The following is a 27,975-nucleotide window of genomic DNA, read 5'->3' on the forward strand; positions in this document are numbered from 1 at the left end:
ATGATCCACGGGGGTCACACAGGACCTGTTGGTGGGCTGAAACTCGTGACTCTTCTGTTTGCCCTAAGTCCAGAACTTGTGTTCCTGGGAGCTGGATTGAAGCTGAAAGAGAATGGTTATGATGGATTGCTTGTTGCAATCAATCCTCGGGTACCGGAGGACTTGAAGCTGATCAGAAACATTCAGGTGAGTGGCAATTATGCAGTCAAAAGCCTATTCATTCAGACCTGTTGCCATCTTTAGGAAGCTAACCCCCACCGGGTTTGAACTGGAGCAGAGATTGGCATTTCTTAAGGACAGCGTTAAGAGGACAATTGTGGACATGGCGGCTGTATCACATAGCTGCATGTAGCCTCCACCCAGAGCCTTCATCCGTCTTTTTTATGAGTTGCCATCCGTTGGCTTTGGGGTTTGGTTGCAGTTTTCCTTTGGCACTGTTCTCTGGGGAAAAGCCTGGAGAGGTAAAAGTGGACGGTGGGAAAGAAAGCCGTATATTTGAAGGACAGGGGAGCATCTGAAAATCATCCCGTGGCATCCCATCTCAAAACTGAGGGTCCTCAAGGGAGAACGTCTATGCAGGCTGCCACAGAGGAAGATTCTCTCTGTTCTCCCATGCACTGTAGCAGGGTGAGGGAGGATCGGCAGCCGAGAGGCTATTTTGTGGTATTGCCTAAAGTGAAAATAGTGTTTTCCAAAGCGCACAGGCCTGAACGTGCTCAGAGGTGTGACTTAAAGTGGTGTTCTGAAACTTAGGGAAATCGTGGGAGCAAGTCCTAACACATAATCAGTGTGCTAAAATCTCTTTCAGGTAGCTGTTCAATGGCTTCTCCAACAACGTTTACTCCTGTGTTTTCACGGGTTCATTCAAAGTCCATTTACCTTGTTTTTCACTGTTGCTTACCTGGCATCAGAAAAACAAGGATTTTCCCCATCCGATGGCTTCCCCTCTATTTATATCTGTTTTACATCTGACAGCATCCCTTCTGCTTGGTTACAGGAGATGATCACCGAAGCTTCCTTTTACCTGTTCAATGCGACCAAGAGAAGGGTGTTTTTCAGAAGTGTACAGATTCTAATACCTGCCACTTGGACAGCGCATAATTACAGCAGGGTTAAACAGGAATCCTTTGACAAGGTAAGGACTTAAGATTCTACTAAAAGAGTCTAAGTTAACTTGAGGGCGAGAAACTTTCAAAGTACGGTCTGCCGTTGGTACTGGCACGGCGACGTGCTACGCAGTATACTGACACAGCATGTGGACGTTATCTCATAGACCTTCACACATTATTGTGTGCCAAGAGAAAGGGAAGAAAGAAAAGTAGAAACAGAACAAATAAGCGTGACTTATGCAGCCACACATTAAGTCTGGTGCCATTGCTGATTCTGCTTCTCTGGGGACGTGGGGGTGTCTCTATTCTGCAATGCAAAAGATCCTGGCTCAGTTTTTATCTAAGGAACAAGGGTCCATTTTACCCTGGTGAGGGCGAGCAGGGACCCAAACGATCCGACTCTGGTGGTCTCCATTTTCACTGTGTCCTGAACAGACACATCCGTGCTCAGAGAGCCACCCGTGCATGGAAAGATGCAACTGTCCTCTCACGCCGGGGTATAACTCAGCAGGCTTTGCCCCTGACTAAGATGACTCAAAGGAGAAAGGAAAGAACGGAGAGGGGAAAAGGTTGTGAGTGGGGGGAAGGTGGCTTCCTTCTCTTTTCTAACCACAAAATAACTTATCCTTAAAGAACGCTAATAAAACCTCAGATGGTCTGTAAATGTGCGTTGGCATGCTAACACACCTTGAAAACGACTGTGAATTAGAGCCCACTGTATGTATGAGAAGAGCTAGGAACACACGGAGAAGAGCTTCAGCAATGGGGTGGGCGTGGTGTCTGCAACTACAGACCCATCAGGATGGCTAGGACACATGCTGTTTGCTTTATCTGTCACTTGGCATAAAATTTTGCTCAGATTATTTTTAATTCTTACCTTTCCCTTCAAGATTCTCTCAGAAATTGAAAGGCCTAGCAATGTAGAATGTAGGCCAAAGGCTTGAAGAGGTTGAGAGGTTTACAAAAGCGTTTGATTTTTTTCCACCAGACAGAAGCATTTGACAAAGCTTGGCATGGAGATAAGTGGGGGATGGGAACAACTGAGGAAACTCTAGTGCTCACTATGCTCCTAAGTACCTTCAATTGGGGCATTTATACATCTACTAACTCCTATGTGACCTCAAGAGAGCTGTTGTCATCACTTATAGGGGGCTGGAGAGATGGCTCAGAGGTTAAGAGCACTGATTACTCCTCCAGACGTCCTGAGTTCAATCCCAGCAACCATATTGGCTCACAACCATCTGTAATGGGATCTGATGTCCTCTTCCAGTGTGTCTGAAGAGAGCGACAGTGTACACACATAATAACGTAAATAAAATCTCTTTGTTTAAAAAAAATAATTCTTATGTGTAAGGGCTTTGTTCCCTGTAAATAATTAGTAGTTATTGATCCACAATTTGAATGTCTGTTTAATGTCAAAATCCATACTGTTGGCACCAAACTGTGTAGCCTCTATAAAGATTACATTAATGAACTTGCCCTTCAGAACCCTGAGAAGCCTGAGAGACAACGCAGGACAAACCCAGTTGTCAATGGCAGTACCCTGATCTTATGAGAGGTCTAAGTACAACATGTCCAATATAATCCTATATTTGCGTACCATTTCCATTAACCTCATAATGTCGATTAAGCAAACATTAGGTGAGTGAACCTCTGTAGAGAGACATTGCTGGTTATGGCAGAAGCGAGGCCATGCAAGGCCTTTTGTACTCGCCTCCTTGCAGTGTTCCTAGCTTCCAACAAATAAATGGTAATTATTTATGAAAGCGACTTGGATTCATTAGAAACGACTCCTCAAATGTAGAAATACAAAGAATAGAAACGAAGGTATCTTCCCTCGGAAGACATGCATCACCTGTAATCTATATAGTTATGCAAAGTTTACCCGCTCTTCTTGTTTATCTATTTTTAGTGTTTAGGGCAGGATTTTACTATGTAGCTATAGTGGTTCCAGAACTTTCTATTTAGGCCAGCCCAGCCTCTAAGTCTCAATCAGTTTCGGCTTCCTAAGTATGTATGTCACCACACCTGGCTCCCTCTCCCTTTCTTAACCGAGCCTTGTCTTTACTTTCTGAGGGCTGGTTTGTGACAGCTGCCACCCTCTCTAAAAACGACAGGAACAGTGCTGCGTACAAAGTTTTGCTGCCTTGATGTCTATATGAAAAATACTTACTCGAGCTTTGAGCTTAAGATGCTGTTTTAACAGGAGCAATTGAACTGGTCAGGGCACAGAACCAAACCTAACTCTCTCTGCATGACTCTTACTAGTTATGGAAAGGAAAGAAGGGGCCGAAAGGAAACACTGTCCTTTTGCTCGCACCAACAGAGTAGCATACAGGCGGAGAATAGTTCTAGCTCTTTACTATGCAGTCCTGGATGGTGTATAAATGCTACTGAACCTTCTTGATTTAACAGCTCTTTATTATGTCATGATATCATAACTTTGCAGTATTTGTGTCTGAGGATATAGGAAGGGAATAAAGGAAGGGAAGGAGTTTCATGCAAGCTAGAGAAACTTTCAAAAGAAATCTTTCTGAGAGTGCCAAAGAATTTAGCTAGCATTTAGCCATCAGAATATCTGAACTCTAACTACGAGGCATTCCTTTGATTTTTTACATCTGCTTTTAAATCATGCATACTTACCTACAGTAAAATTACAGTTTAAATTTCCTTAAAATACATCTGTTTTCATTTAGGCAAATGTTATAGTGACAGAGCAGAATGGGGTACCCGGGGAAGACCCGTATACCCTACAACACAGAGGGTGTGGACAAGAAGGGAAATACATCCATTTCACCCCCAACTTCCTACTCAACGATGAGTTAGCAGCAGGATATGGCTCTCGAGGTAAGTTCAGCTCACAGAAAGCATCCCCTCAATGGTATAATATTTTGTGCTTGGTGCAGAAGAGACCTCAAAAACCTGCAACCCGTCAAAGACTTTCCATTTTCGGGAAAGGAGGTCAGGTGTTCCCAGAGGGGGAGGGGCGGAATGAGCTGGGAAGATGGCAGACCGGATTAGGTATAGGGTAGCGCTCTGAGAATTCAGTGAAGACAAGCGAGCCAAGTGTTGTCGGCTCAGGTCTCACAAAGGAGAGGTTAGCATTGACAGAAAGAAGAGAGGGCAGGGAGGGTGTGACAAATGCTGAGGCTGCAGGGAACCCAGGGCTTTGAGGGAAGCATTTGAAACACTGTCAGGGCAGAGCTTGGGTATGAAGGGAAATGCCGGCTTGTGTCCAGCAGTCAGGAGGTGTGCACCCAGCGGGTAGGTCGTGTGAGCAGCCTGGGATAGCCACAATATGAAGTCCCCACTGAAGACTCGCGCATATGGGAACAACAAATAGCACCATATAGCCTTCAGGAGATGTATCTGTGAGGGAATTCTGGATGCGTATGTGGGGGCATGGAAATACTACACGGAAGTGCTCGGGAGGCTTGAATGGAGGAGGTAAAGGGAGAAGGACCAGAGCTGGAAAACAAGCAACACAGACCACTCACACCCAGATGCCGATCTCACTAAAAATATTTCCTTATGAGATCCTAGTGGCCCTAAGTGGTGAGAGTTCCAGAGTGTAGGAGTTCGGCATGGCTGGCTGCAGAGTAGAGGGTTGGAGGTCTGTGCAGATGGCATCGAGAACAGGAAAGGATTGGGAAACAGGGTGGACCACGGCAAAGGGAAGCCACAGGCTGGGTTAGGCAAGAAGATAGCAAGGAGCGCTGACTGCATACAGAGTGCCTGGCTGTGGTCAGATATGGGCGCCGGGAAGTCAGGAGAAAGGTTATGATCACCAGCCTGCAGACGGGGGGACCATGTGTGAGATCTGAGGGGACGTTAGTGAGGATGGGTCAGCCAGCTGACTCCAGTCTGCCATTTTATTATTGGTTCAATTTTAAATAGGACCTTTCAATTTTTTTTATCGTTTATGAAAGTTAAAACTGGTTGGGTTTTGTTATCCCTGCTTAGCAAGCAGAAGTAAAAGCAACCATAGGATGCTGTGTCCAGCATGGCCTTGCTAAGGACAGACTGACGTGGTTCCTGCCCATGGGACAGGGCCAGCTCAAGTGTTGATAACAAGCATAAGGCTTGCTTGTTTAATAATGTGCATAGTTTATGTTCCTGCTTCAAGAAATGTCCTCCCTGTTAACGTTAATGACTCCATGATAATCGGACAGCACAAATCCAGGAACCAAAGGTGCGGCTAATGTCTCAGCAAAATGGTAAACTCGGGGACCTTCAGGACAGCCCTTCAGGTTGTGGAAAAGAACTCTAAAATCATGGGTTCAAAAATATGTAACTTCTCCGGGCTGGAGAGATGGCTCGGCGGTTAAGAGCACTGACTGCTCTTCCAGAGGTCATGAGTTCAATTCCCAGCAACCACATGGTGGCTCATAACCATCTGTAATGAGATCTGGTGCCCTCTTCTGGCCTGCAGTCACATATGCAGACAGAATGCTGTACATAAAATAAATAAATAAATCTTTAAAAAAAAAGTAACTTCTCAAAAAATAAAGGCGAATTCTACGAGTGACTTCATGAATGTAAAGCGGTTGCACTGTGAGCCAAGTTGTCAGAAAGATACTGAGGGAGAGATGAGAGATATGGGGGGTCCCACAGGAGATCCCACCCAGCTAAGTATTTTTGTTTATGCTTAAGGCAGACAGACAGATTCCTGAATTCTGGGTTGGCCTGGGACAGAGCAAGTTTAGGAGTGTGGTAGAAATGGTAATTTCAAGGTGGGATCCCACCCTGTTAATTTATCTTCTGTGCTTAACAGGGGCTGGCAGATCTCTGAATTCTTTTGCAACCTTAAAAGAAAATGTGAGCTTGCCTTCTGCAGAGAATTAAGGGCTAGGGTCACGAGGCTGAATCACAGGATAATCAGAAGGAAACCTGAAGTAAATGACTGGATTGATATGTAAAATAAACCCATGGATATAACTGGGTTTATGATCTGTGAGATGAGCTGTCCAGAGAATTTATTTTTAGAAGAGCAGGAGAGAGCAGTTTGGAGAACTGTCTTGAGCAGAGAATATAACAAGGGAAACCTGTCTGGAGATCTCCAGAGGATACAAGAAGAGAGCGCAGTCTGGAGAGGTCCCCCCCACTCCGCCCCCGGGAAAGTAAAGCAGAGAGAGTCTGAAAGCTGCAGGCCTGTCTTGAGCAGAACATAGGCCACCAGCTTGGACCCACAACTTGGAATCATTTATTTTCTTCACTCCCAGAAACCCGTTCTCTCAGAACCCCTCTCTAAGCTGAAGCTGGTCCTTGGCAATAGGATATTTTATAAACCTTTTAAAAATTGGATTTTCCCCCTTTCCGGTGGTGGTAACTATGAGGTGTGGTGCTCTCTGAATCTGCATACGATTTCATCATCAGCGCCTCTAGAGTCACCAGTCAGACAGCACATACTTTCTCTTAGCACTTTCGGCTGCGGCTGTTTCCTCCCAAGATGCAAACATTGCACGATGTGCCACAGCATAAGCCAGTACAGCAAGCCGTTCCTGAGTTACAGAATCTAATTCAGAAAGAAAGGAACAAGTGCTTTGTTTGGGGAAGGGCGTTTACCTGGAAACCGTCCACAGAGAATAACTAACTTCTGAGCTGAACTTGGAAGGAAATGTACCATTAGAGAGGACAAGATAAACGTGTGAAGGATTTGATGGTCAGAGTGAGAGTTCTCAAGAAGAAAAAGAAGGGTTAGGAAACAGGATAAAAGAGATGGGAGCAACGAAGCTGAGAGGGGTCCTGTGACCTCTGACCCTTCCCTCTTCCCTGGTTCCTAGATTTTAGTCATGGCTGTAGACTGGGAAACGGCCTGCAAGAGAGCAAGCACTCTTGGGCACAGGATAAACTTAGGAAAGCTTTAGTGGATTGCAAAAATATATTTCTTCACTCTACACTAAGTCCTGAAACTACTGGGCTGCGTGCATGAAGCTAAGTAAGAACTTGTTAGCCAGCTTCAGACAGGGAGAGAGCGTGGTACTCCCTGCCACTTCCATCAAGTGGATGACGTCTAACTGTCTAGTGTCTAGCGGTCTAGCCGCCCTGGGAGCAAACATTTTCACACTCCAGTTCTCTGATGGTAGGGGATGAGGTAGGGGGGAAGTGACCCAAGCTTCAACTCTTTGGAAGCAGAGTGTGGCGAAGTGATACTATGTCTTCACCGATCCGCAAGGCCCGTTGCTGAGATTTTAGGCGCTCAGAAAACTGAAACCCTCTCTTCCCCAGGCCGAGTGTTTGTCCACGAGTGGGCCCATCTCCGCTGGGGTGTGTTTGATGAATATAACAGTGACAAGCCATTCTACGTGAATGGACGGAATGAGATTCAAGTCACCAGGTCAGTGGTTTCTCTCCTATTTAAAAATCACTACTGATTGAGTATATGGAATATTTCAAAAACTAGAAGAAAGTAGTTGAGTGGTTTTTTTTTCTTTTTCAGTAAGTAGCTGGAAATAGTGACACATGGTTATAAAGTTATAGTCCAAGTTTTAGAGAGACAGAGGCAGGAAGATTGTCACAAATTCAAGGTCAACTTTGTCCACACTGTGAGTTCCAGGCCAGCCAGGGCTACATAGTAAGAGCTTGTCTCAAAAAATGTAAAAACAAAATGATAGATGAGAAGGGAGGTATTTTTTTGTCTTGATTTAGTTATTGAATGACAATACAATAAGTTAATTTTGACGGGCACGTATTAACAAGGAGTAAATCCTTTCACTGTCATTTTAATTTTATTGAATTTTAAAATGGACGGGTGTTCATGTGTCTCAAATACGAACAGTGAAACATTATGTCCTTTGTCCTCTTACTTACCACTGCCTTCCTTCTGCTTCCTCTTATCACCTTTGAAAAACCATCTTCATTCATTTCCTATTTACCCTGTCTCTTCAAGGAAATTCAAATAAGCATGAATGTGTATTTTTCTCATCCTTTCAAAAAATAATATCATATTGTTCCACTGTGTGATTACGACATAACTTACTCCATCCGTCTTGCAAGACATGGAGACTAACAGCCGCCTTGTGGAGCTGTCAGTATCTCTGCAGCCCATGGCCTCACACACATGCTATGCTATGCTATAGCTATGCACAGACATCCACACATTAAGAAGCCTAGGAGGATTCAGGATCACAGGCCGTTCAGCGAGTAGATACAGACCATCAGTTCTGCTTTCATATAGCACCGTTTCCCACTCACGTAGTAATGTTGGAAATATTTTAACGAAGACAGGATCTTCCCAAAGATCACCGTGATGAGTTCACTCTCCCCGATGGCCAATGGGACAGTGACTCAGGATATTGCTGGCCTGGTTCTGTTTTGGTCTTTCTTCCCTCAGAGTCTAAGTTTCCTTCTGCCTCGTCTCCCTCTGCTTGCTAAAGATTTTGGCAGTACAAGATGCCCATCCAAATTCAAGGCTTTAAAATGAAAGGGAGAGACGGCATTTCTAAATTAATGTATTTCCTGAAGAAAACACTTAAAATATTTACAACCACTGAGCTATAATTCTTGAAATGAACTATTAGAAAAGATAATCAAGGAAAAAAGCGTATTTCCAAAGAGACCCAGTTCCTAGTTTCTCATCCACTTTCAGGTGTTCATCTGACATCACGGGTGTTTTTGTTTGTGAAAAGGGCCTTTGCCCCCATGAAGACTGCATCATTAGCAAGCTTTTTAGGGAAGGATGCACATTCCTCTACAACAGCACCCAGAATGCAACTGGATCAATAATGTTCATGCAGAGTTTACCTTCTGTAAGTACATCCTTGCGACGACAAACTCCCGTAAGCTGCTTCTTCTGTCTCAGATGCACAGATATGTCTACGTGTGTAGAAGGTGGGACTATTAATTGCTGGAAGTCTGCTCCAGCTGGGGAACGGGCTGGAGTGTGGCGCAGCTTTGGAGGAAGGCAGAAGACTGACGCTCCCTGTCCTTACAATCTTACTGCTTGTTTCTGGCAAAACAACTAAAACCATCTCTTAAAACTTTCTCCCTAACAATTATTTGAATCAAATCAGGAATTCTATAAAGCCATTAACTCATCTAAACAGCACTAATTCGGGGAAGTTTATCTTTAGGTTGATCTTCAGGAAATCTGCCCAACAGGGGGAGCCAATGTCCAGGAATCATTAGACTGTAAATAAGAAGCAACCTGGGACGAAATCTCTAGGGGTCCTGCAATTCAAAGCTTTCCACTGCAGCCCGGCAAAGTGGTGCGCCATCTCCAGAAAACGTATTTGCCTTAAGTCTTTCCTACATGGCTCCCGACAATAAGAGTCATTAGAGCCTGAGGACTACAGGTCGTTTAGTCTTTATCTTACATGCTTTTAAAAAACTGTTTCCTCCAAATGATAACAAACACGGATTGTTTTGAAAAACAAAAGTTCGCTTTCCAGGGACAGTGCTCGCTCAATAAGATGACTTTTGAGGCCACAGAATGAGCTGCCGTGTGTTGGTCTTCCTTCTCTGTCACCTCACGGGAAGAGCTCTGAGGTTTTCGAGAAGGAAGGGGCGAATGACTGCACTCCTCTCACTTGAGGTTCTCTTTCCTTTCTTTTGAAAAAAATCTTGAACTTCAAAAGACAGGCAAGCTCGCCCAGGGAGTGACCCGACCCTCAGCTTTGAACCTAAATCTTGTCAACTAATATTACATAACTCATAGAATATGAGTCTGGACATCCATTTAAACATGGATATTTAAATGAATATTCAGTTACAGGATCTTTCTCTGGCCAGTCTGTTTTCTCTAAAAATATGTCACACTAAGAGCCAGGCTGTTGCCAGAACCTTGAACTAAGAGAGAACATGGAACCAGAAAGGAGGGGGTTGACCAGTTGACCAGCCTGCATGGCTTCATTCACCTACTGAACTTCACGAAGACCTGAAAGTCATTGTCTGTGGACCTTGTCCCTGTGCTGGGCGTGTGGTGGGCACATTTCTTTGTGGAACATTCTCCTTGTCCCATGACTTATCTTTGCTGCTTCCTTTGGAAGGTTCTCCCTCCCTCCCTCCCTCCCTTTCTCCCTTCATTTTGCTAACCTGTCTCTTCAGTCTGCTTTTAGTCAATGGTGGTCATCATTTGCAAGGTGAACAGGATTGTCGATATGTCTTTCCCTTATCCATTGTTTTTAATTTGTAACTTTCTGTGCCTGGTTCTAATCCAGTTCTAGGTACTTGACCCACGTTGCTCGTGATTAGATACAATTCTTTTTCAATCCTTTGAAAAAATATACTCAGACACATATAGTCACTAAATATTTTAAAGTCACCTTGCTGCGTTCGTAAAATGTAGAAAAAAAGTCACCAAACAGAGCAGCACTGGTTTGTTCCAGACTCTACCTCACTGAGAAGCTAAGCAAGTGGTACCCAGTTTCAGCTTCAGCTTCTATGATGTAACAGGGATGGGGATGGAGAGCCTGTAAGTTTCTTTCAAAGTCTAAGCTCCTGTGTGTCTCTCTGAGTAGAACTACCTCTTCTTCGCAGGACCAGAGCCACGGAGAGTAGACAGCCATTACCTTGTATTGCAAGCTGTACCTTTAAGGGCGGTGGTGGTGCTGGCACAGGTTGATTATTAGATGAATTGCAGCTGGATTTCCAAGTGGGAAAGTTGTTTCAGGAAGTAGATTTGAGTAGTTTTGCCCTCATTCTGCCCTCACAAAGATCAATATTTGAATGTTTGAACTACATCAATATATGTTGACTAATTCTTAAAACAAGACACGGTGTTAGCTTATGGGATTCCAAAGAATGGGCTGTCCAGAATAACATCTCTTAGGGTGTTTCTTTAGCACAGTTTCATGGAAGGGACAGGGGAGTTGTTCTCTTTAAGACTAAGGTTATGCACATGGCCTTTTCTGTTTTCTTAGTGCAAACATGGTTTTATGAGAGATGGCTTTTATGACCACAGGGTGCTACTATTTCAAGCAAAAAGTATCCAGGGTTATCCGCAAGCTTGCCCTCACTTTGAGAAAGGGAAGCATGTGACCCCTTTGACCTTCTTTTACCTGCTGCCCGGCATGAAGGAGAAGTACATTTGGTCTGCAAAAGCTGTCTTGTTCCTTTCCAGGTGGTTGAATTCTGTAACGAAAGCACCCACAATCGAGAAGCCCCAAATCTCCAGAACCGAGTGTGCAGCCTCAGAAGCACTTGGGATGTGATCACTGACTCCTCAGACCTGAACCACAGCCTCCCGGTGCTGGGGGCTGAGCTTCCAGCCCCTCCCACGTTCTCCCTCTTGCAGGCTGGTGACCGAGTGGTCTGCTTAGTGATTGATGTGTCCAGGAAGATGGCAGAGGTAAATGCTGACTCCGAATGATTGAAAACCCTGCCCCCTTATCAAGTTTTAACTCTTTTTTAATTCACTGTATGATAGGGTGGCAGGAGGGGGGAGCACAAAGGGTTTTAAAGAGCCCAAGACATCTTATTTTCTTGAGAAGTAGGTAGGACAAACTCAGAAGGAGGCCCAGAGATTGAGATAGTAAAATAAATTAAATCCACACTTGATCCCTCACCCCATTAGCATCCCCAGGTTGGTGCTAATTGTAACTTTTCTCCCCCTTCCCCATGATAGAGACAAAAGCTGTTGTGTCCCTACTCACTCCCTGTACTCTGTGAGGAAGGGAACCAAAGCTATGGAGAAATAATGTTTTCTGTGCCCACACCAGCTAGGTATCCAACTCCAGAGAAATGGGGAGAGAGAATGGGAACACACACACACACACACACACACAGACACACACACACATATACACACAAGCACACACATACACACAAACACAAACATAAACACATATATACACACATATACATACACACACATACACACATATACATACACACACATACACACATACACACATACATATATACACACATACACACACATACATACACACAAACACACACACACATACACACAAACACACACACACACATACACACACACACACACACAGGCGCACGCGAATAAAAGTATGGCATTTTCAGGAAAATAAGTGCAACTGGATATCACTACATTAAAAGAATTAAGCCATAAAAAATTTGTAAAACGCGAAGGCAGAATTCAAGGTCTATGTTTCATCTACTCTACTAATTTCTTTCCAGTTTGTAAGAGAAATAATATTTGGAGTCAACAAATTAAAACTCTGTCTAGTTTGAGGTGTCCACGAGACAATAAATTGGTGATGTGTCCTGAGAAGTGTGAGAGGCAGGGAGGTCACAGTCCTCTCTGAGCAGCCGGTCACTGGGACGCTGCAGACTGCCTCCTTCCCTCCCTACAGGGCCGTCAAGAGCGCCTGGTGGATTAGTTGGTCGCATTATTACAGTGCTGGATGGAGTGCCTGCCACATATATGTTGCAGGTAATCCTTAGAGCTACCATAAAAATCCAATAAACATATTATTATGCTCAATCCATAGACAAAGTGTCCAGCCTCCAATGGCCACCACGGCAGAGGACAGACACAGTGGCTGGCAACTGCCATACCTCTATTCCCAGATCCCTTCGTAATGTCTCCTCTCACTGGGACTGAATTTTCAAAATCAGTTGCATACCTATCTTCAATCAACACGAAGGGTTGTTAATTCTGAGTTGGAGCGAAGGGTGTGGATAACCGTGAATAGCTTGCTGCTCACCACTCTTTCTTCTGCACACCCAACACACATTCCTCAGCACGTAATTAATTCATTGAAAAGTATTCTAGGACGACATCACTATTTACAACTCAAGGAAGTGTGCTGTGTCTATTAAAAAAAAATTAACAGATATTTTTGCAAGTTGAGTTACTTTGTTGTCATTGGCCTACCAATCAAATGTCATTTCCTCTTTTTCTTTTTCTTTCTTTTCTTTTGGGGACCTAGGGAGACAGACTCCTCCGGCTACAGCAAGCAGCCGAACTGTTCTTGACGCAGGTCGTTGAAGCTCATACTTTTGTGGGCATTGTCACTTTTGACAGCAAAGGAGAAATCCGAGCCCCGTTGCGACAAATTAACAGCGACGATGACCGGAAGTTGCTGGTTTCGTACCTGCCAACCACTGTGTCCACTGAAGCAGAGACCAACATCTGTGCAGGGGTTAAGAAAGGCTTTGAGGTAGAGAGTGTCCTGTGCTCCAGTTGCCTTTAGTTTCTTCTCTTTCATTTCGAACGTCAGGTTTTTGGGACTGAAGGGGTGGGTTTCTCACTTTAGTTTGTTCATAAAAAGGAGCGTGGGCTTACGGAGGGGTCATAAGCACCCATCTGTGGGAGAGCTGTGGTGGGTGGTTCTTAAGGTCAGGGTCCATTTCTTCTTCCCATTGCACTCCCTGGCCTGACAAAGTAACTTACGTCATAATTAATTAGTAACTCCTCGTTGACAGAAAGAGTGACTAAGGAACTTAAGTATCTTCAAGTCTTTCCAAACTGTCCCTATTTAGTGACCCCAGCTATGCCAGTTGTTTCAAGGCCTACGGACAAACTAGATTTCAAAGATAAGGATCAAGAGGGTCCTAGAAGACAAATAAGTCAAACACTCACACGTATCTGTGGACCCACATACATGGGTGCAAACACCCAATTGAGACCAGATGTGTGCTTCAGAATGACAGAGCTGATCTAAACCAGCATCTGAGGTGCACATATCCCCACCACCTGACAGACAGCAAGACGTCCGCCTGGGCTGTTGCCACCCACAGACAACAGTTGCTCGACCCCCAACTGGCATCGACTGATTGGAGGACAGGGGTGCGTCGATGCACCTCAGTGGTTAGAGCACGCTTAGCGCGTGAGCTTGAGACTTTTAAGTTCAATCTCAGGCACGGAAGCTAACAACAGCAAACAAACAACAAAGTAAAATGACAGCTGTGATGCCTGGGTTCCACGTCTTGTGGTTCTGATGTCATTGCTCTGGTGTGTGGCCTGGCAATGACATTTCTCAACAGTGCCATCTAATTCTGAGGTGTAGCTAAGGTTGAGAACCACTGCTCTAAGCCCTCTTACCAGGCACTGGCTAGATCTCAGAGACACAGCTCTACGAGGCAAAGTCCATGTGACTGTGCCGTGATAGAGTGCTGTGAGAAGCAACTCGGAGGTGGTCATGGAGCCCAGGGGACCTTGGAGAGGTAGAGCCGCTGTCTATGAGAAGGATTGGTCATGCAGTCTGTGTTCCATTTCCTTCCAAGCAACTGATGGCTCTCTGTGTCCAGGTGGTTGAGAAGCAGAATGGACGAGCGGATGGCTCTGTCATGATATTAGTGACCAGCGGAGCAGACGGACACATCACCAACTGCCTGCTCACCGCAATGAGCAGTGGGTCCACCATCCATTCCATGGCCCTGGGCTCCTCTGCAGCCAGAAACCTGGGGGAATTATCGCATGTCACAGGTAACCGCCCCTCTAAGCAGGTGTCTTTTAGAGCATGCTCTTAAGCCACTGTAAACCCAGGTTTTTTCTAGATGAGGAAAAAAAAATTTCATTTTCCAAACACACAAAAAACTAATGCAACAAATTGACCATTGAATATTTGAATTTTCTAGAGGTTAATTTTTTTCCGAAAAACTTTTATTCTTGGATTTGCTACAAACCAGTGTGAGAATGGCTGACTTTAAGCTGAAATCGACTGCTCTTCCTGACACATCCTGAGTTCAAATCCCAACCACATTGTGGATCACAACCATCTGCCTTTTTTTCTAGATGAGGCAAAGAATAATTTCATCTTCCGTTCCATAAAAACTAATGCAACAGGTTGACCATTGAGGGTTAAGATTTGCTGGGTTACTTTTTTTTAAACAGTGCTCTTGGATTATAAATACAAACACGTAGCCATGCAACTACTAGCAATTAATCTAAATTATTTAGGAATTCTTTTGGATCTCAGACTACCCAGTAAGGGTTTACTGAGTTCTTCTGCAGTGGGCAGAGTACCAGAACCTGAGAAAACAGCCATGGATCGGCAGTCAAAATCACCTCCTTAAGGCCGCATGTCTCATGGTTACATCAGATGTCGTTCAAAGTGAGCCAAGCACACCTCCCGCTGACCCCAGTAACACTTTCTTGTAGACACAGTTTGTCAGAGAATATTTTCTGTTTACTTTTATGTATCTGTCTTAATAGTTGACATTCAAATTACGTATTTCAGGAGGTTTGGAGTTCTTCATTCCAGATCCATTTACCTCTAGCCGAATGACTGAAGCCTTCAGTGGAATCTCTTCTGGGACAGGAGACATTTTCCAGCAAAGCTTACAGGTCAGAATGTCAGTCTTCTGTAGATGGATGGAGAGTGGACCAGACGGACCGTGCTGTCTGCATGGTTTTTACTGTTTGATTAGGAAACTGTGTGGAGAGAGGAGCTGCTAAGGAACTTCTTGGTATCCCCAGAACCAAGTGTTAGCTATTTTACCTCGTGTCTGAGCGGGCTCATTTCCAGGAGTTATTTTCTGTAATGACTTCAGCTTTCAAGGTCCATGAAAGTGGAGCTAGTGGTGGGATAGGGTAGAGTAGGGTGGGCTGGGTGGGGCAGGGACGAGGTCCAAAACAAAAATAAGATATTGTGTTTTCATTTCTTAGTTCCGTTAACTGTTCCTCAACCACACTGTCTCACTCTGGCTGCTTCACCACTTTGTTTTGTTTTGTTTTAAGGTTTATTTATTTATTTAATGAATGAGTGCTGTATCTGCATATACACCTGCAAGCCAGAAGAGGGCACCAGGTCACATTACAGATGGTTGCGAGCCACCTGTGGTTGCTGGGAATTGAACTCAGGACCTCTGGGAGAGCAGCCAATGCTCTTAACCACTAAGCCATCTCTCTAGCCTGTGCTTCACTGTTTTAATACAGAATATTTATTATCTCATGAAGTTTCAGAAATGTCTAGATCTCTACCCTCCCTCTTGCTGTTTGTGGATGAGTGCATGGCCCAGGTTACCCTTGAAGTCCTGATCCTCCTGGTTCTACTTTCTAACTAAAGGAATCACAGGCATAAATAAGCCACCAGCCTCAGTTTTAGATCGCCTCTTTAATCAGCAGGACTTATTTGATTTGGGGCACACAAGCTTGCTCTTATCATGCTACCATTTTTTTTTCATTCCATTTGGATATAATTGAACAATGTTTCTAGAAGAATTTCACCTGCAATTTCCTCACAGATGGCGAGTAAAACAGCCAAGTGACACTTGATGTAAACAATGAACCCAGAGATTTACTGTCAGAAAATATTTAACATGCAAATACATATGCACAGTCAAGGTGGTGACAGTCACCTAACTAGAAGTCAAATGAATGCACCAAGACATGTTGTTATCAGGTGTTCAAAGGTCAAAGATAAAGTAAAGCTTCATAAAACACCAACTTGGTAGACAGACGGTGTCTAGGCAGAAACTATGTAGGCCTAGAAAGATAGTCAAGGTGCTACAGAAAAATTCTGCCCACTAGTAGTATTCTATTGAGCAAAACTGAGACTAGTCCACTAGACCAGGCTGGCTTTAACTCTTAATCTTCCTGCTTCAGCCTCCCAGATGCTGATATTGCAAAGATGAACCACTGGACCACTGTGGTCAGTTAGCCAATTGAATTTTGACAAAAACGTTGAGAAAATGCTCTGAGGAAAGAATAATTTTTCTCAATCAATGTTGCTAGGAAGATTGAATATTCCCAGGCAGAAGAAAGTGTCCCATTCGACAGTGTCAAAACCCAAGTCAACAGGGATTAAGTCTTCCTATAAAACCTGACATTGAAACTACCAGAAATAATATGGTAGAAATATCTCAGTGCTTTAGCATGAACAAGAGTTTTTGCAGGGACACAGAGACAGGGGATATGATCCTCAAAGCATGGAAATTGAAGGCTAAAATGACTAATTAGATTGCATTAAACTAGACCAATATTTAGCAAGGAATCCATCAGTCCAGCACACACAGAGTCTGTGGAAGAAGCCGGTATTTGAAAACTGTGCTCTGACAAGCAGCAGATACCCAAAATAAATGAGGAACTCCAATAACTACAAGGTGAAAACACCCCAGCTTTCAAAACTGACCAATAGTTTAGATGTAGTGGTACCCTCTTCTAATCCTAGCTGGGAGGTAAAACATGAGGATCACTGTGATTTCAAGACCAGCCTGGTCTACAGAGCAAAATTTAGGATAATCAGGGCTGCACAGAGAAACCCTGTCTCAATAAAAGAAAAACCAGCCAAACAACAACAAAAATACAACAGGACAGAAAACTCAAGAATGGACATTTTAAAAACGGAGACATACAGCCAACATACGTATGAAAAGATGCTTAAAATCGCTAATCACTAGAGAGATAAAGATTGAGGCCACACTGAGACAGTGAGCTGCTTCCAGAAGAATGACTGATACAAAACAGGTGAAAGAGGAATGTTGGCGTGTGTCTGCACTGTCCATGAGAGTGCCAGTGCAGCCACTAAGGAGAACACCATTAAGCTCCCTCGGAAAACAAATGATGCAACTGCCATATAAGTCTTAAAATTCCTTTTTAAAATTCTTATTAAATCTTGGAAAAAGCCTCTGGATATTGTTATACAGATTAATCCCATTTAAATATTAACAAGCAAACTCTAAGAGCTCATCCTCATCGTGATTGGTCACAGGAAGCCCACGCTCATGTTCGTAATAATATGCGAGCAGATAAATTAGTGCCGAGGTGTAATGGAGGTCTTGGCAGTGTAGTGCAATGGTGAGTGTTTGCCCAGTGTGCACAAGCTCTTGGCTCAACCCCCAGCATCACAGGAAATAGTCAACAGAAGAGTAGTGAAGCCAGGCACGGCGGCACACAGCTATATGTAATTCCTATATTTGGAGGCTGGAGGATAAAGAATTGAAGGCTAGCCTGAGCTACCTGAGACATTATCAACAAACAAAAAATAATAATGTATTGAACTTGCATTAGCTGTAAGAAGATAGGTCTTAACTGGTTGTGCGATGCACACTGTTTTGTTTTGAGTTAAATATCTGATACAGATCTGAATCAAATGCCTTTTACTTTTCCCTATTCATAATTTTTTGAGGTTATAAAAGAAGAAAATGTTATGTATTTACCAGAAACTTTTCACATCTCTTTGACAGCTTGAAAGCACGTGCGAGACCGTGCAACCCCAGCACCAACTGGCAAATACTGTGACTGTGGACAGGGCTGTGGGCAATGACACGTTTTTCCTAGTCATGTGGCAGACCGGTGGTCCCCCTGAGATTGTATTATTGGACCCTAGTGGAAGAAAATACAACACTGGTGACTTTATCATCAATCTGGCCTTTCGGACAGCCAGCCTTAAGATTCCAGGAACTGCTAAGGTCAGTGTGGCAACCTGCTTGTAACTAACTGCTCAGCCGGGTGGGTGCGTATAGCTTGCAAACCGAGTCCCTGGGCTTAGATGTGTTACATGAAGGAAATGTGCTGACTCATCAAAACTTCATAAACCCATCTTTGTGGTTGTTAAAACGTTAAGAAGAGCAAACGAAATGTGTCTGTGTCTGCAGCATTAAGTTCTAGATAAAACCTTGTTGCACTCGCAGTGTTTTTTTTTTCTCTATAGCATTAGTATTTTGTTTTATTGTTTTTTTTTGAAACCTGTATCTATCTTTCTTTACAGGAGATATTCATATAGATGTAGTTTCCTATTTGTTTGGGAGCAGCTCAGTATAGACTTTATAGTAAGGGGCTGGACCCTGAGGATAAAGCAAGCCCTAGAGGCTCAGAACTGACACAGGAGTCCCTCAGGTCTGACAGCCTTATCAAGCACTCCCCCTTATCTGCCTACTCCCATTTTTTAAGCCAGGGTCTTGCCATGTTGCCCAGGTTGGTCTCAAACTCCCAGACTCAAGCGATCCTCCCACTTCACCTTCCCAAGCCACCAAGCACTGGGAACATACAGGTCCGCCACCTGGCCCTGATTGGTTCACTGGATTCTGAACTAGTGACCTCCTATCTATCCCTCAGCCCCTTCAGCCAATCTTCCTGAAGCCTGCATCCTGCCCCGAACTCTTTGGCATTTTCAAAAGGAAATGCCAACAGTTATGGTTGCTACTGGACCGTTTATGTCTGGCTTCTGTCCCACCTTGGACCTTTCCCTCATTCTCTGTTCCTACTGAACTCTCCTAAAAATCCATTGTGTGCTTCTCACATAAAGGCTGGGGATTCTGCTCTGTTTTGCTCTCTTGCCTGACTCCTTCATCTGGGTTAGAAACACCAAAAAGAACTTTCTGGATCTAGAGGTGCTTCCCATGGCTAGAGATGACATCAGTTCAAAGCCAGACAGTGAGAGGTGACTTGGTGCTCAACTCAGACCTCCTCCCCGCTGCTTCTATAAGGATGCTTCCCCACCCACCCACCCACTCACTCTCACCTCTCCACCCTGGCATTCCCCTACTCTGGGGCATCGAGCCTTCACAGGACCAAGGGCCTCTCCTCCCATTGATGCCCGACAAGACCATCTTCTGTTACATGGGCAGCTGGAGCTATGGGTCTCTCTTTAGTTTATGGTTTAGTCCCTGGGAGCTCTGGGGGGTCTTATTGGTTGGTATTGTTGTTCTTCCTATGGGGTTGCAAATCCCTTCAGCTCCTTCAATCCTTTCTCTAACTCCTCCATTGGGAACCCCATGTTCAGTCCAATGATTGGCTATGAGCATCCAACTCTGTATTTGTCAGGTCTCTAGCAGACCCTCTCAGGAGACAGCTATATCAGGCTCCTGCCAGCAAGCACTTCTTGGCATCTGCCATAACGTCCGGGTTTGGAGTCTGTATACGGGATGGATCCCCAACGACCCCAAAAATTCTACCAGAGAACTCCTAAACCTGATAAACAACTTCCGCAAAGTGGCTGGATATAAAATTAACTCAAACAAATTGGTAGCCTTCCTCTACTCAAAGGATAAACAGGCTGAGAAAGAAATTAGGGAAATGACACCCCTCACAATAGTCCCAAGTAGTATAAAATATCTTGGTGTGACTCTAACCAAGCAAGTGAAAGATCTGTATGACAAGAACTTCAAGTCCCTGAAGACATCACTTACCTAAGGATACCTTTCCTGACATCTTGTATTTAAAACAAATGCAGCATCAGTGAGGTGTTGCGTTCTTGTTCTTCTTCACGCTTGACAAAACAACGCCTTATTTTGCAGCATGGGCACTGGACTTACACTCTGAACAATACCCACCATTCTCCTCAAGCTCTGAAAGTGACTGTGGCCTCCCGTGCCTCCAGTCTGGCCGTGTCCCCAGCCACCGTGGAAGCCTTTGTGGAAAGAGACAGCACCTATTTTCCTCAGCCGGTGATAATTTATGCGAACGTGAGGAAGGGTCTGTACCCCATTCTCAATGCCACTGTGATGGCAACTGTTGAGCCTGAGGCTGGAGATCCTGTTGTGCTGCAACTTTTGGATGAAGGAGCAGGTAAAGAGGAGTAGCGTGGTGCTGCACTATGATGAGGTTGTGGAGGTGTTAAAAGTCCCAAGGAAACTCCTGAGTCTAACTGTTTTCCTAGTCAATCTTATCAGATCCCTGGGAGTGTGTCTGCAGCTACTCAAATGAACCTTGATCAAAGACTGGTCCTCTTCTGCAGGGAACTTGCCCAGGTTCCACACACATTTCCACTGAGCATGCATCTTTGGGAGGGTTGCACACAAAGTGATAAGGGAGGAAGGGGACGTCTACCCATTTCATAGGCATAAAACCGAGGCTTAGAGGCACCCAGCGTCAAAGCTCTCCCGGTAAAGTTCCCTGACTCCCTTGACAAGGCTCTGTCCCATTTCCTTCTGCATCAGTGATTAGAAGAGGGGACTGCAGAGGCTGTAGGGGATGGACAAATCTCCCTTGGCAATTTCCCAACAGACATAGACCATCTAAAGGCCACTAAATGCCAAGGCTTGGTTTTCTTGTCATTGACAAAAACAAAAACAAAAACAAAAAAAACAAAAAAAAAAAACAAAAAAAAAAAAAAAAAACCAAAAAAACCACAAAAAGCAAAAAAACCACAATAACAATAACAATCTAAGTCTTCATGGGTTATTACCCATGGTTACAGACCGCCAGTTTTCTCATGCTGCAGAGCCTCTCGGTGAGGTGGGAAAAGCTGGTTTCAGGGCACTTTAATAACACAGTGTCTCCATTTGGAGCTCGAGGTGCAATTTGAGAACTGGCATGATCTTGAGGATATGACAGGCTGCTTGCCCAGTGTGATAAACTGCCTTAAAAGCACTGTTGTTCTGGGCTCTGGACCTCTCTGCTCCAAGTCATAGACTTGGCTTGGAATCTTGCTGCCCTCTGAGACTCACGACAGGAAGGAAGCCGGCACTGAACAGGCTCTCAGAATGCGTCCTATAGCAAGGCAAGGTGGGCAAGAATCAAAGTCTGCTGAGTGAAGCTTAAGAGACTACTTCCTGTCTAACTGGAAGCCAAGCGTGACCTCCCATGAGGAAATCAACTTGCTCCACACTGTTTTACAAACTCCCAAAGTTGTCTGACACTTCATGTAGGGCTCTCAACGTAAGACTTCTCTTGAAATTCAATGGAAATTTACATATGCACACTTGAATTCATATTTTGGAGACATGTTCTATTTCAAAAGCATGAATGAATATGACCACATGACAATAAATAATCTTAAGAATGGGCTTTGTCTTTATAGAAATTATTACCAGCTCTTTAGTTGAAAGTAGATTGGCTCATAAGAATGGAAGCTTTCAAGATGACTTTTAAGTGCTATCACTGACATAGGCAGAGGCCAGCCACCTTAGATGAAGTTGAGCATTCAGGGTGATAGTGTCATGGATGATTCAGCTTTAGAAAACAACTTTTCAGAAATTGAGCAATCCCAGGAAGAAATTATGATACCAGCATATTTTAAACCCCCTGTGATAATATCAAAAGTAGCTACAATAACACACACCATCCAGAGATAATGCTGCATGGGTGGTGGCATCGATGTCCCCCACAGGCCCACAGAGAGACAATCCACAGGAGACAAGAAGGCCGGTTGGTTCTGATTTCAAAGTCTGACACAAGGGTGTTTATTTTAAGCATGTTTAAGCGCAGTGCAATTTGATAAAAACTTTTCTGGTGATAATTAACTCAAACCCACCAGCCCAACAGAGCATTCGTAAATCCCTTGGAGGAACAAAGTAAAGATCAAATGTGACTACATTAAACTCTTTGTAAAGTAATGTGCTATTTCCATAATAAAAGGTTCTATAAACTGACTCAGGAAAACATGCTTATGGTGAAGGCTTGAGGGAGGATCTGTTGTGGTCTCTAGCCACTCAGAAAGCACAAGTGTCACCAGGCTAGAGAGTGCTGCTGCTCCCAGCCATCTGGGTCCCTGGAAGGAACACCACATGTGTTTAGCCCCACAGGTTTCCCTTGGGCTTCTCTGTGAGCACAAAGAGCTCCGTGTGCTGTACCTTAAGAGGAACAAATGTTTCAATAGCTCATTAAAATAGTAGCAACTAACTGAAATGACGTATTAACACTCAATTTTTGTCTCTATTCACAGGCGCCGATGTTATAAAAAATGATGGAATTTACTCCAGGTATTTTTTCTCCTTTGCTGTAAGTGGTAGATATAGCTTGACAGTGCATGTCCGTCACTCTCCCAGCACAAGCACCCTAGCCCACTCTGTCCCAGGAAACCATGCTATGTATGTACCAGGTTACATAACCAACGGTAAGAACCATTAGCAGTGCTAATGTGCTTAATATTATTTCGTATATGTGCGTGTGTGGGTGTGTGTGTATGCAATAGGCAGACAGACGGAGATGGACGGGGGACGAGGGAGGGGGAGATAAAGGAAGAAGGAGGGAGAGAGAAAGAGGAGAAGGAGAGACAAAGGGGCAGAGGCAGGAGTGAGGGCGGGGGTGGAGAGAAGTGAGAGACACGAATTTCCAAGCCACACTCAGGTCTCTGGCTACTTGCTCAGTGGTAGTGCACTTGCCTGGCATGTACTAAGATTCTGTCCTGGGAAACGCCCACACCCCGCCCAACCCTGCCCCCAAACAGACTCCACCCCCAATAGACCCCACCCATATTCCCCACAATTATACTTCAGTGACTATTAATTGTCTGTTTCTTCGATTCTTTTTTTTTTTTATTAGATTTTTTTATTTACAATTCAAATGTTATTCCCTTTTCTGGTTTCCTGTCTATAAATCCCCTATCCCATTCCCTCTCCCACTTCTTCTATGAGGGTGTTCCCCCTCCCCAATCACCCCCTTTCTGCCTTCCCGCCCTGACATTTCCCTACACTGTGGGGTCCAGCCTTGGCAGGACCAAGGGTTTCTCCTCCCACTGGTGCCCAACAAGGCCATCCTCTGCTACATAGAAGCTGGAGCCATGGGTCATTGTTTGGATGGGGGTTTAGTCCCTGGGAGCTCTGGTTGGTTGGTTTTGTTCTTATGAGGTTGCAAACCCCTTCAGCTCCTTCAGCTCCTTCAAACTTTTCTTAACTCCTTCAATGGGGACCCTCAATTCTCAGTTCAATGGTTTGCTGCCAGCATTCACCTCTGGATTTGTCAGGCTCTGGCAGAGCCTCTCAAGAGACAGCTATATCAGGCTCCTGTCAGCATGCACTTCTTGGCATCAGCAATAGTGACTGGGTTTGGTGGCTGTATATGGGCTGGATCCTCAGGGGGGGTCACAATTAGACTCCAGCCACTAGGTATTTCCTAGGTTTGATCCTCTCGGTGTTTTAATAATTTCTGTTATTCTAACTCTATTTTAAAGGAATCATAAACCTTATAACCCAATTTTTGGTCTGACTCCTTGTCTTCTATCAAGCTATCAATTAGGACCTATTTTAGGAACTACTTTTAAAATCTTTGTTTTTCATTGTGTGTACATGCTAAAGTGAGTGTGTGGACCTCAGAGGACAACTTGTCAAAACGGCTTCTCTTTCCACCCCACGGGTGTAGGAGCTGCCTTAACCAACCTTCCTTTCCTTCACAGTTTCACATCCAAACCTATTACCAGCTTGTGCCTGCAAATTATGCATTCAACTATCCTTTTCTACCCCCTGAGGTCACCACTGATGACCTTCCTTTTTTTTTTTTTTTTTTATTAACTTGAGTATTTCTTATTTACATTTCAAGTGTTATTCCTTTCCCTTTCCAGGCAAACATCCCCCCTAATCCCTCCGTCTCCCCTTCCTCCCCCCATTGCCAACAATCTCGTTCATTTCAGTCTTAGGACCAAGGCTTCCCTTCCACTGGTGCCTTACTAGGATAATTGCTATATGAGGTCAGAGTCCAGGGTCATCCAATAGTCTTTAGGTAGTGGCTTAGTCCCTGAGGGTTGCTTGGCATTGTTGTTCATGGCTCAAGCCCCCAAGCTCTTCAAGTTCTTTCTCTGATTCCTTCAACAGGGGTCCTTTCTCAGTTCAGTGGTTTGCTGCTGGCATTCATTTGCTGTATTCTGGCTTTTCTCAGAGAGATCTACCCGGCCCTGTCGGCCTGTACTTCCTTGTTCATCCATCTTGTCTAATTGGGTGGCTGTATAAAATGGGCCACATGTGGGGCAGGCTCTGGGTGTTCCCTGTGTCTGTTTTAATCTTTTGCCTCTCTATTCCTGCCAAGGACTTGTTCCCCTTTTAAAAAGGAGTGAAGCATTCACATTTTGGTCATCCGTCTTGAGTTTCATGTGTTCTATGCATCTAGGGTAATTCAAGCATTTGGGCTAATATCCACTTATCAATGAGTGCATGCCATGTGTGTTTTTCTGTGATTGGGTTACCTCACTCAGTATGATATTTTCCAGTTCCAACCATTTGTCTATGAATTTCATAAAAGGCATTGGATAGCTGATTATTCCATTGTGTGGATGTATCATTTTCTGTATCCATTCCTCTGTTGAAGGGCATCTGGGTTCTTTCCAGCTTCTGGCTATTATAAATAAGGCTGCTATGAACATAGTGGAGCATGTGTCTTTGTTATATGTTGGGGCATCTTTTGGGTATATGCCCAAGAGAGGTATAGCCATCCCATCTTCTTTTCTTAAATGGCTTCCTGTTCCATTCTGATCCAATTTCTAAGGACCTGTCAGAAAGCAAAATGATAAACCCTGTCACTTCCTACAGCACTCGGACTAAAATCCACACTGATCCCTGAGGTCAGCTATTACCTGCGCTTCTGTCACCTAGAGATCTTTGCTTTACGTTTGGAATGCTGGAGATTAAACCAGATTAGGGTGTTCTGGGCGAATGCCCTACTTCTGAGCTGTAGATTCAGCCACCCACTTTTTAGCTTAGTCTCTCCAACGTGCCACTTTTCTGAGCCTAGGTCTTCATGCAAGTTGCTATCTTTCTCAGAATATCTTCATGTCTTACCTGGCCACCTCAGCCCAACGGAAACTTAAATGTTACTTCCTCGGTACCCCCCGAAATGGTATGATTTTGCAGAGTACACTCCTCTTAATTATTCTAGATATCTATTACTTTCTAAATATCTATTTACTGCTATGGATGCCACTTACATAAATCCAATATAAATCTCATGAGGGAGGATGTTTGATCTGATTCATAGCCCAGCAATATGTCCCCAACCATAATGCATGGAGGGAATAAATGGGTGAATGAACGCATTATTGACTAAGTAAACTCGGTTGTTCTAACGCTGTCTCAGCAATCTGTCAAGACTGTTGGAAATTTTTAACTTGTTATTTGTTTTTTTCTTTGCACTCCAGATAATATTCAAATGAATGCTCCCAAAAGAACAGGCCGCAGACCTGTGAAGGAGCGGTGGGACTTCAGTCGAGTAAGCTCTGGAGGCTCCTTCTCAGTGCTGGGAGTCCCAGACGGCCCCCACCCTGACGTGTTCCCACCATGCAGAATTACGGACCTGGCAGCCATGAACGTAGAAGAGGATGTGACCCTCTCTTGGACGGCACCTGGGGAAGACTTCGATCAGGGGCAAAGTAGGCTGGAGGATCTGTTTCATAAGTATCTTTCCATAGGCAGTATTTCTCTCTCTCTCTCTCTCTCTCTCTCTCTCTCTCTCTCTCTCTCTCTCTCTCTCTGTGTGTGTGTATGTCTGTGTTTGTATATATGTGTGTCTGTGTGTGTGTTTGTATATGTGTGTGTTTGTATATATGTGTGTGTGTGTGTGTGTGGTCATTTTTTTTATTGTTTTTCCATATGAACTTTACAAAAACTTCACTAGTTAAAGCAAAAGCTAGAGACAGCTCAAATAACACAACATGACATTTATACAATCACATTGCATCCTGTTTTCAAAAACTATCAAGGTCTCCTAGCTCATCTTTTAGCACGAGTATTTACATCGAGACTTGGTATTCAGTGCTTTTTTACACGTATATTCCTGGATAGTTTGACTTTTGGTGGCAATTTTCATTACTAATTGTCAACAAACTAAAAACTTACACAAAGTGACCATGCTTTCTGGTATGTGTTTTTAATTTCAGCTACAAGCTATGAAATAAGAATGAGCAAAAGTCTACAGCGTATTCGGGATGACTTTGACAAGGCCATCTTGGTGAACTCATCGGGGCTAATTCCTCAGCATGCTGGCACCAGGGAGACATTTACATTCTCACCCAAGCTTGTCACCCATGACTTGAACATGAACCTGATGAAGAAGCACAAGAAACCTACATAGTGTATGTGGCCCTGAGAGCCATGGATAGAAGCTCCCTCCGGTCAGCTGTGTCCAACATTGCCCTGGTATCAATGTCTCTCCCCCCAAACTCTGCTCCTGTAGTGAGCAGAGATGATAGGATACTGAAAGGAGTTTTAACAATAGTAGGTTTGATAATGATTCTTTGCCTTCTTATGGTTGTATCACACTGTACTTTAAACAGGAAAAGGAGAGCATCAAGGAAAGAGAATGAAACAAAATTTCTATGAGTAGACATAATACCTTCCTTCTTAGATATGATGACCATAGCCTTTACAGCCACAAAAATGCCAACAAAATCAAATTAGCCTTAACATTGGGACTTTTACATACCAGATAGTTGCCTTCTCCCGCCTTCCTCCCCCCCAAAAAGCCTAACTTTTAATACTCATTTTAGGGAAAGGGTTAGAAAACAGTGTAAGGTTCTAATGGAAAAATAATAAAATATATTGCTCAAGGTAATGGCTTGAAAGGCAAGGACAAAATCAAATGGGAATCGGGAAAAGCTTGTTTTATTGAAGTTGAGGTGAGGGTAAGTTCTGTGTACGGAAAAGGATGTTGGGCCTGAGTCAGACAGTGTAACTACCGGTATGAAGCGAAAGTATTACAGTGATGAATTTCTCTCTCCGCTTATCTGTGCAGAGCAGGGTGAGTGTTTATAACTGACAACCAAGCTTCTTTATAGACAAGGCCCCATTACAGGGTTCTTTATACCTTCTCCTTTGGTTAAACACACGGTGATGATCCACAAGCCACCACTAATGCTCAGGCAGGTCTTTTCTCACCGTGAGAGGAGACCTTAGTGCGTGTTATCCCTGCTCCTCGGATTCTGATCTACAACAGAGGTCACCTGAGTTTATTGTTTGTCAGATTTCAGTGCCACTGAAGCAGCTTCCTAAGTTATTGCCTTGGAAGTAACTGAGAAAAAATGGTCACCACTCCCATGAGGCTTTAAGTAAAGGGTAAAAGACATCATTATGAAATAATTTTAATATATACACCATGTAGTTTTATTCTATCACAAAGAAGTCATGGATGGAAAGGTGTTTAGAAGCAACTAGCAAATTCTGTCCTGGTTAAATAACAATCTGCAATCCTTGCTTCATCGAGGACAGAGAGAAGACAGCAGAGATAATGTGGAAATAAAAACCATCTAATGTTACATCTTCCTTTTAAAAATTGTTGAATATTAATATGTCATTTCTAAATTCAAGAACTTAAAAATTTATTGAATAAATATGTTGCAGATGAAGGCTTGGTTTT

General features: G+C 43.9%; 1 protein-coding gene across 1 annotated transcript; it reads left to right on the plus strand.

Annotated features, from left to right (window-relative positions):
* On the plus strand, positions 1-27,975 carry Clca2 (chloride channel accessory 2). The gene is given in 15 exon segments (XM_032897223.1): positions 1-186; positions 998-1,135; positions 3,806-3,956; positions 7,338-7,446; positions 8,698-8,857; positions 11,170-11,397; positions 12,962-13,192; positions 14,283-14,460; positions 15,215-15,321; positions 18,162-18,386; positions 20,214-20,484; positions 22,583-22,753; positions 25,763-25,993; positions 26,501-26,647; positions 26,650-27,975. Coding segments are annotated over 15 exon segments (2,826 nt in total). The 3' UTR covers positions 26,943-27,975.

The sequence above is a fragment of the Rattus rattus genome, chromosome 3, assembly GCF_011064425.1.
Source record: "Rattus rattus isolate New Zealand chromosome 3, Rrattus_CSIRO_v1, whole genome shotgun sequence".
Taxonomy (NCBI): domain Eukaryota; kingdom Metazoa; phylum Chordata; class Mammalia; order Rodentia; family Muridae; genus Rattus; species Rattus rattus.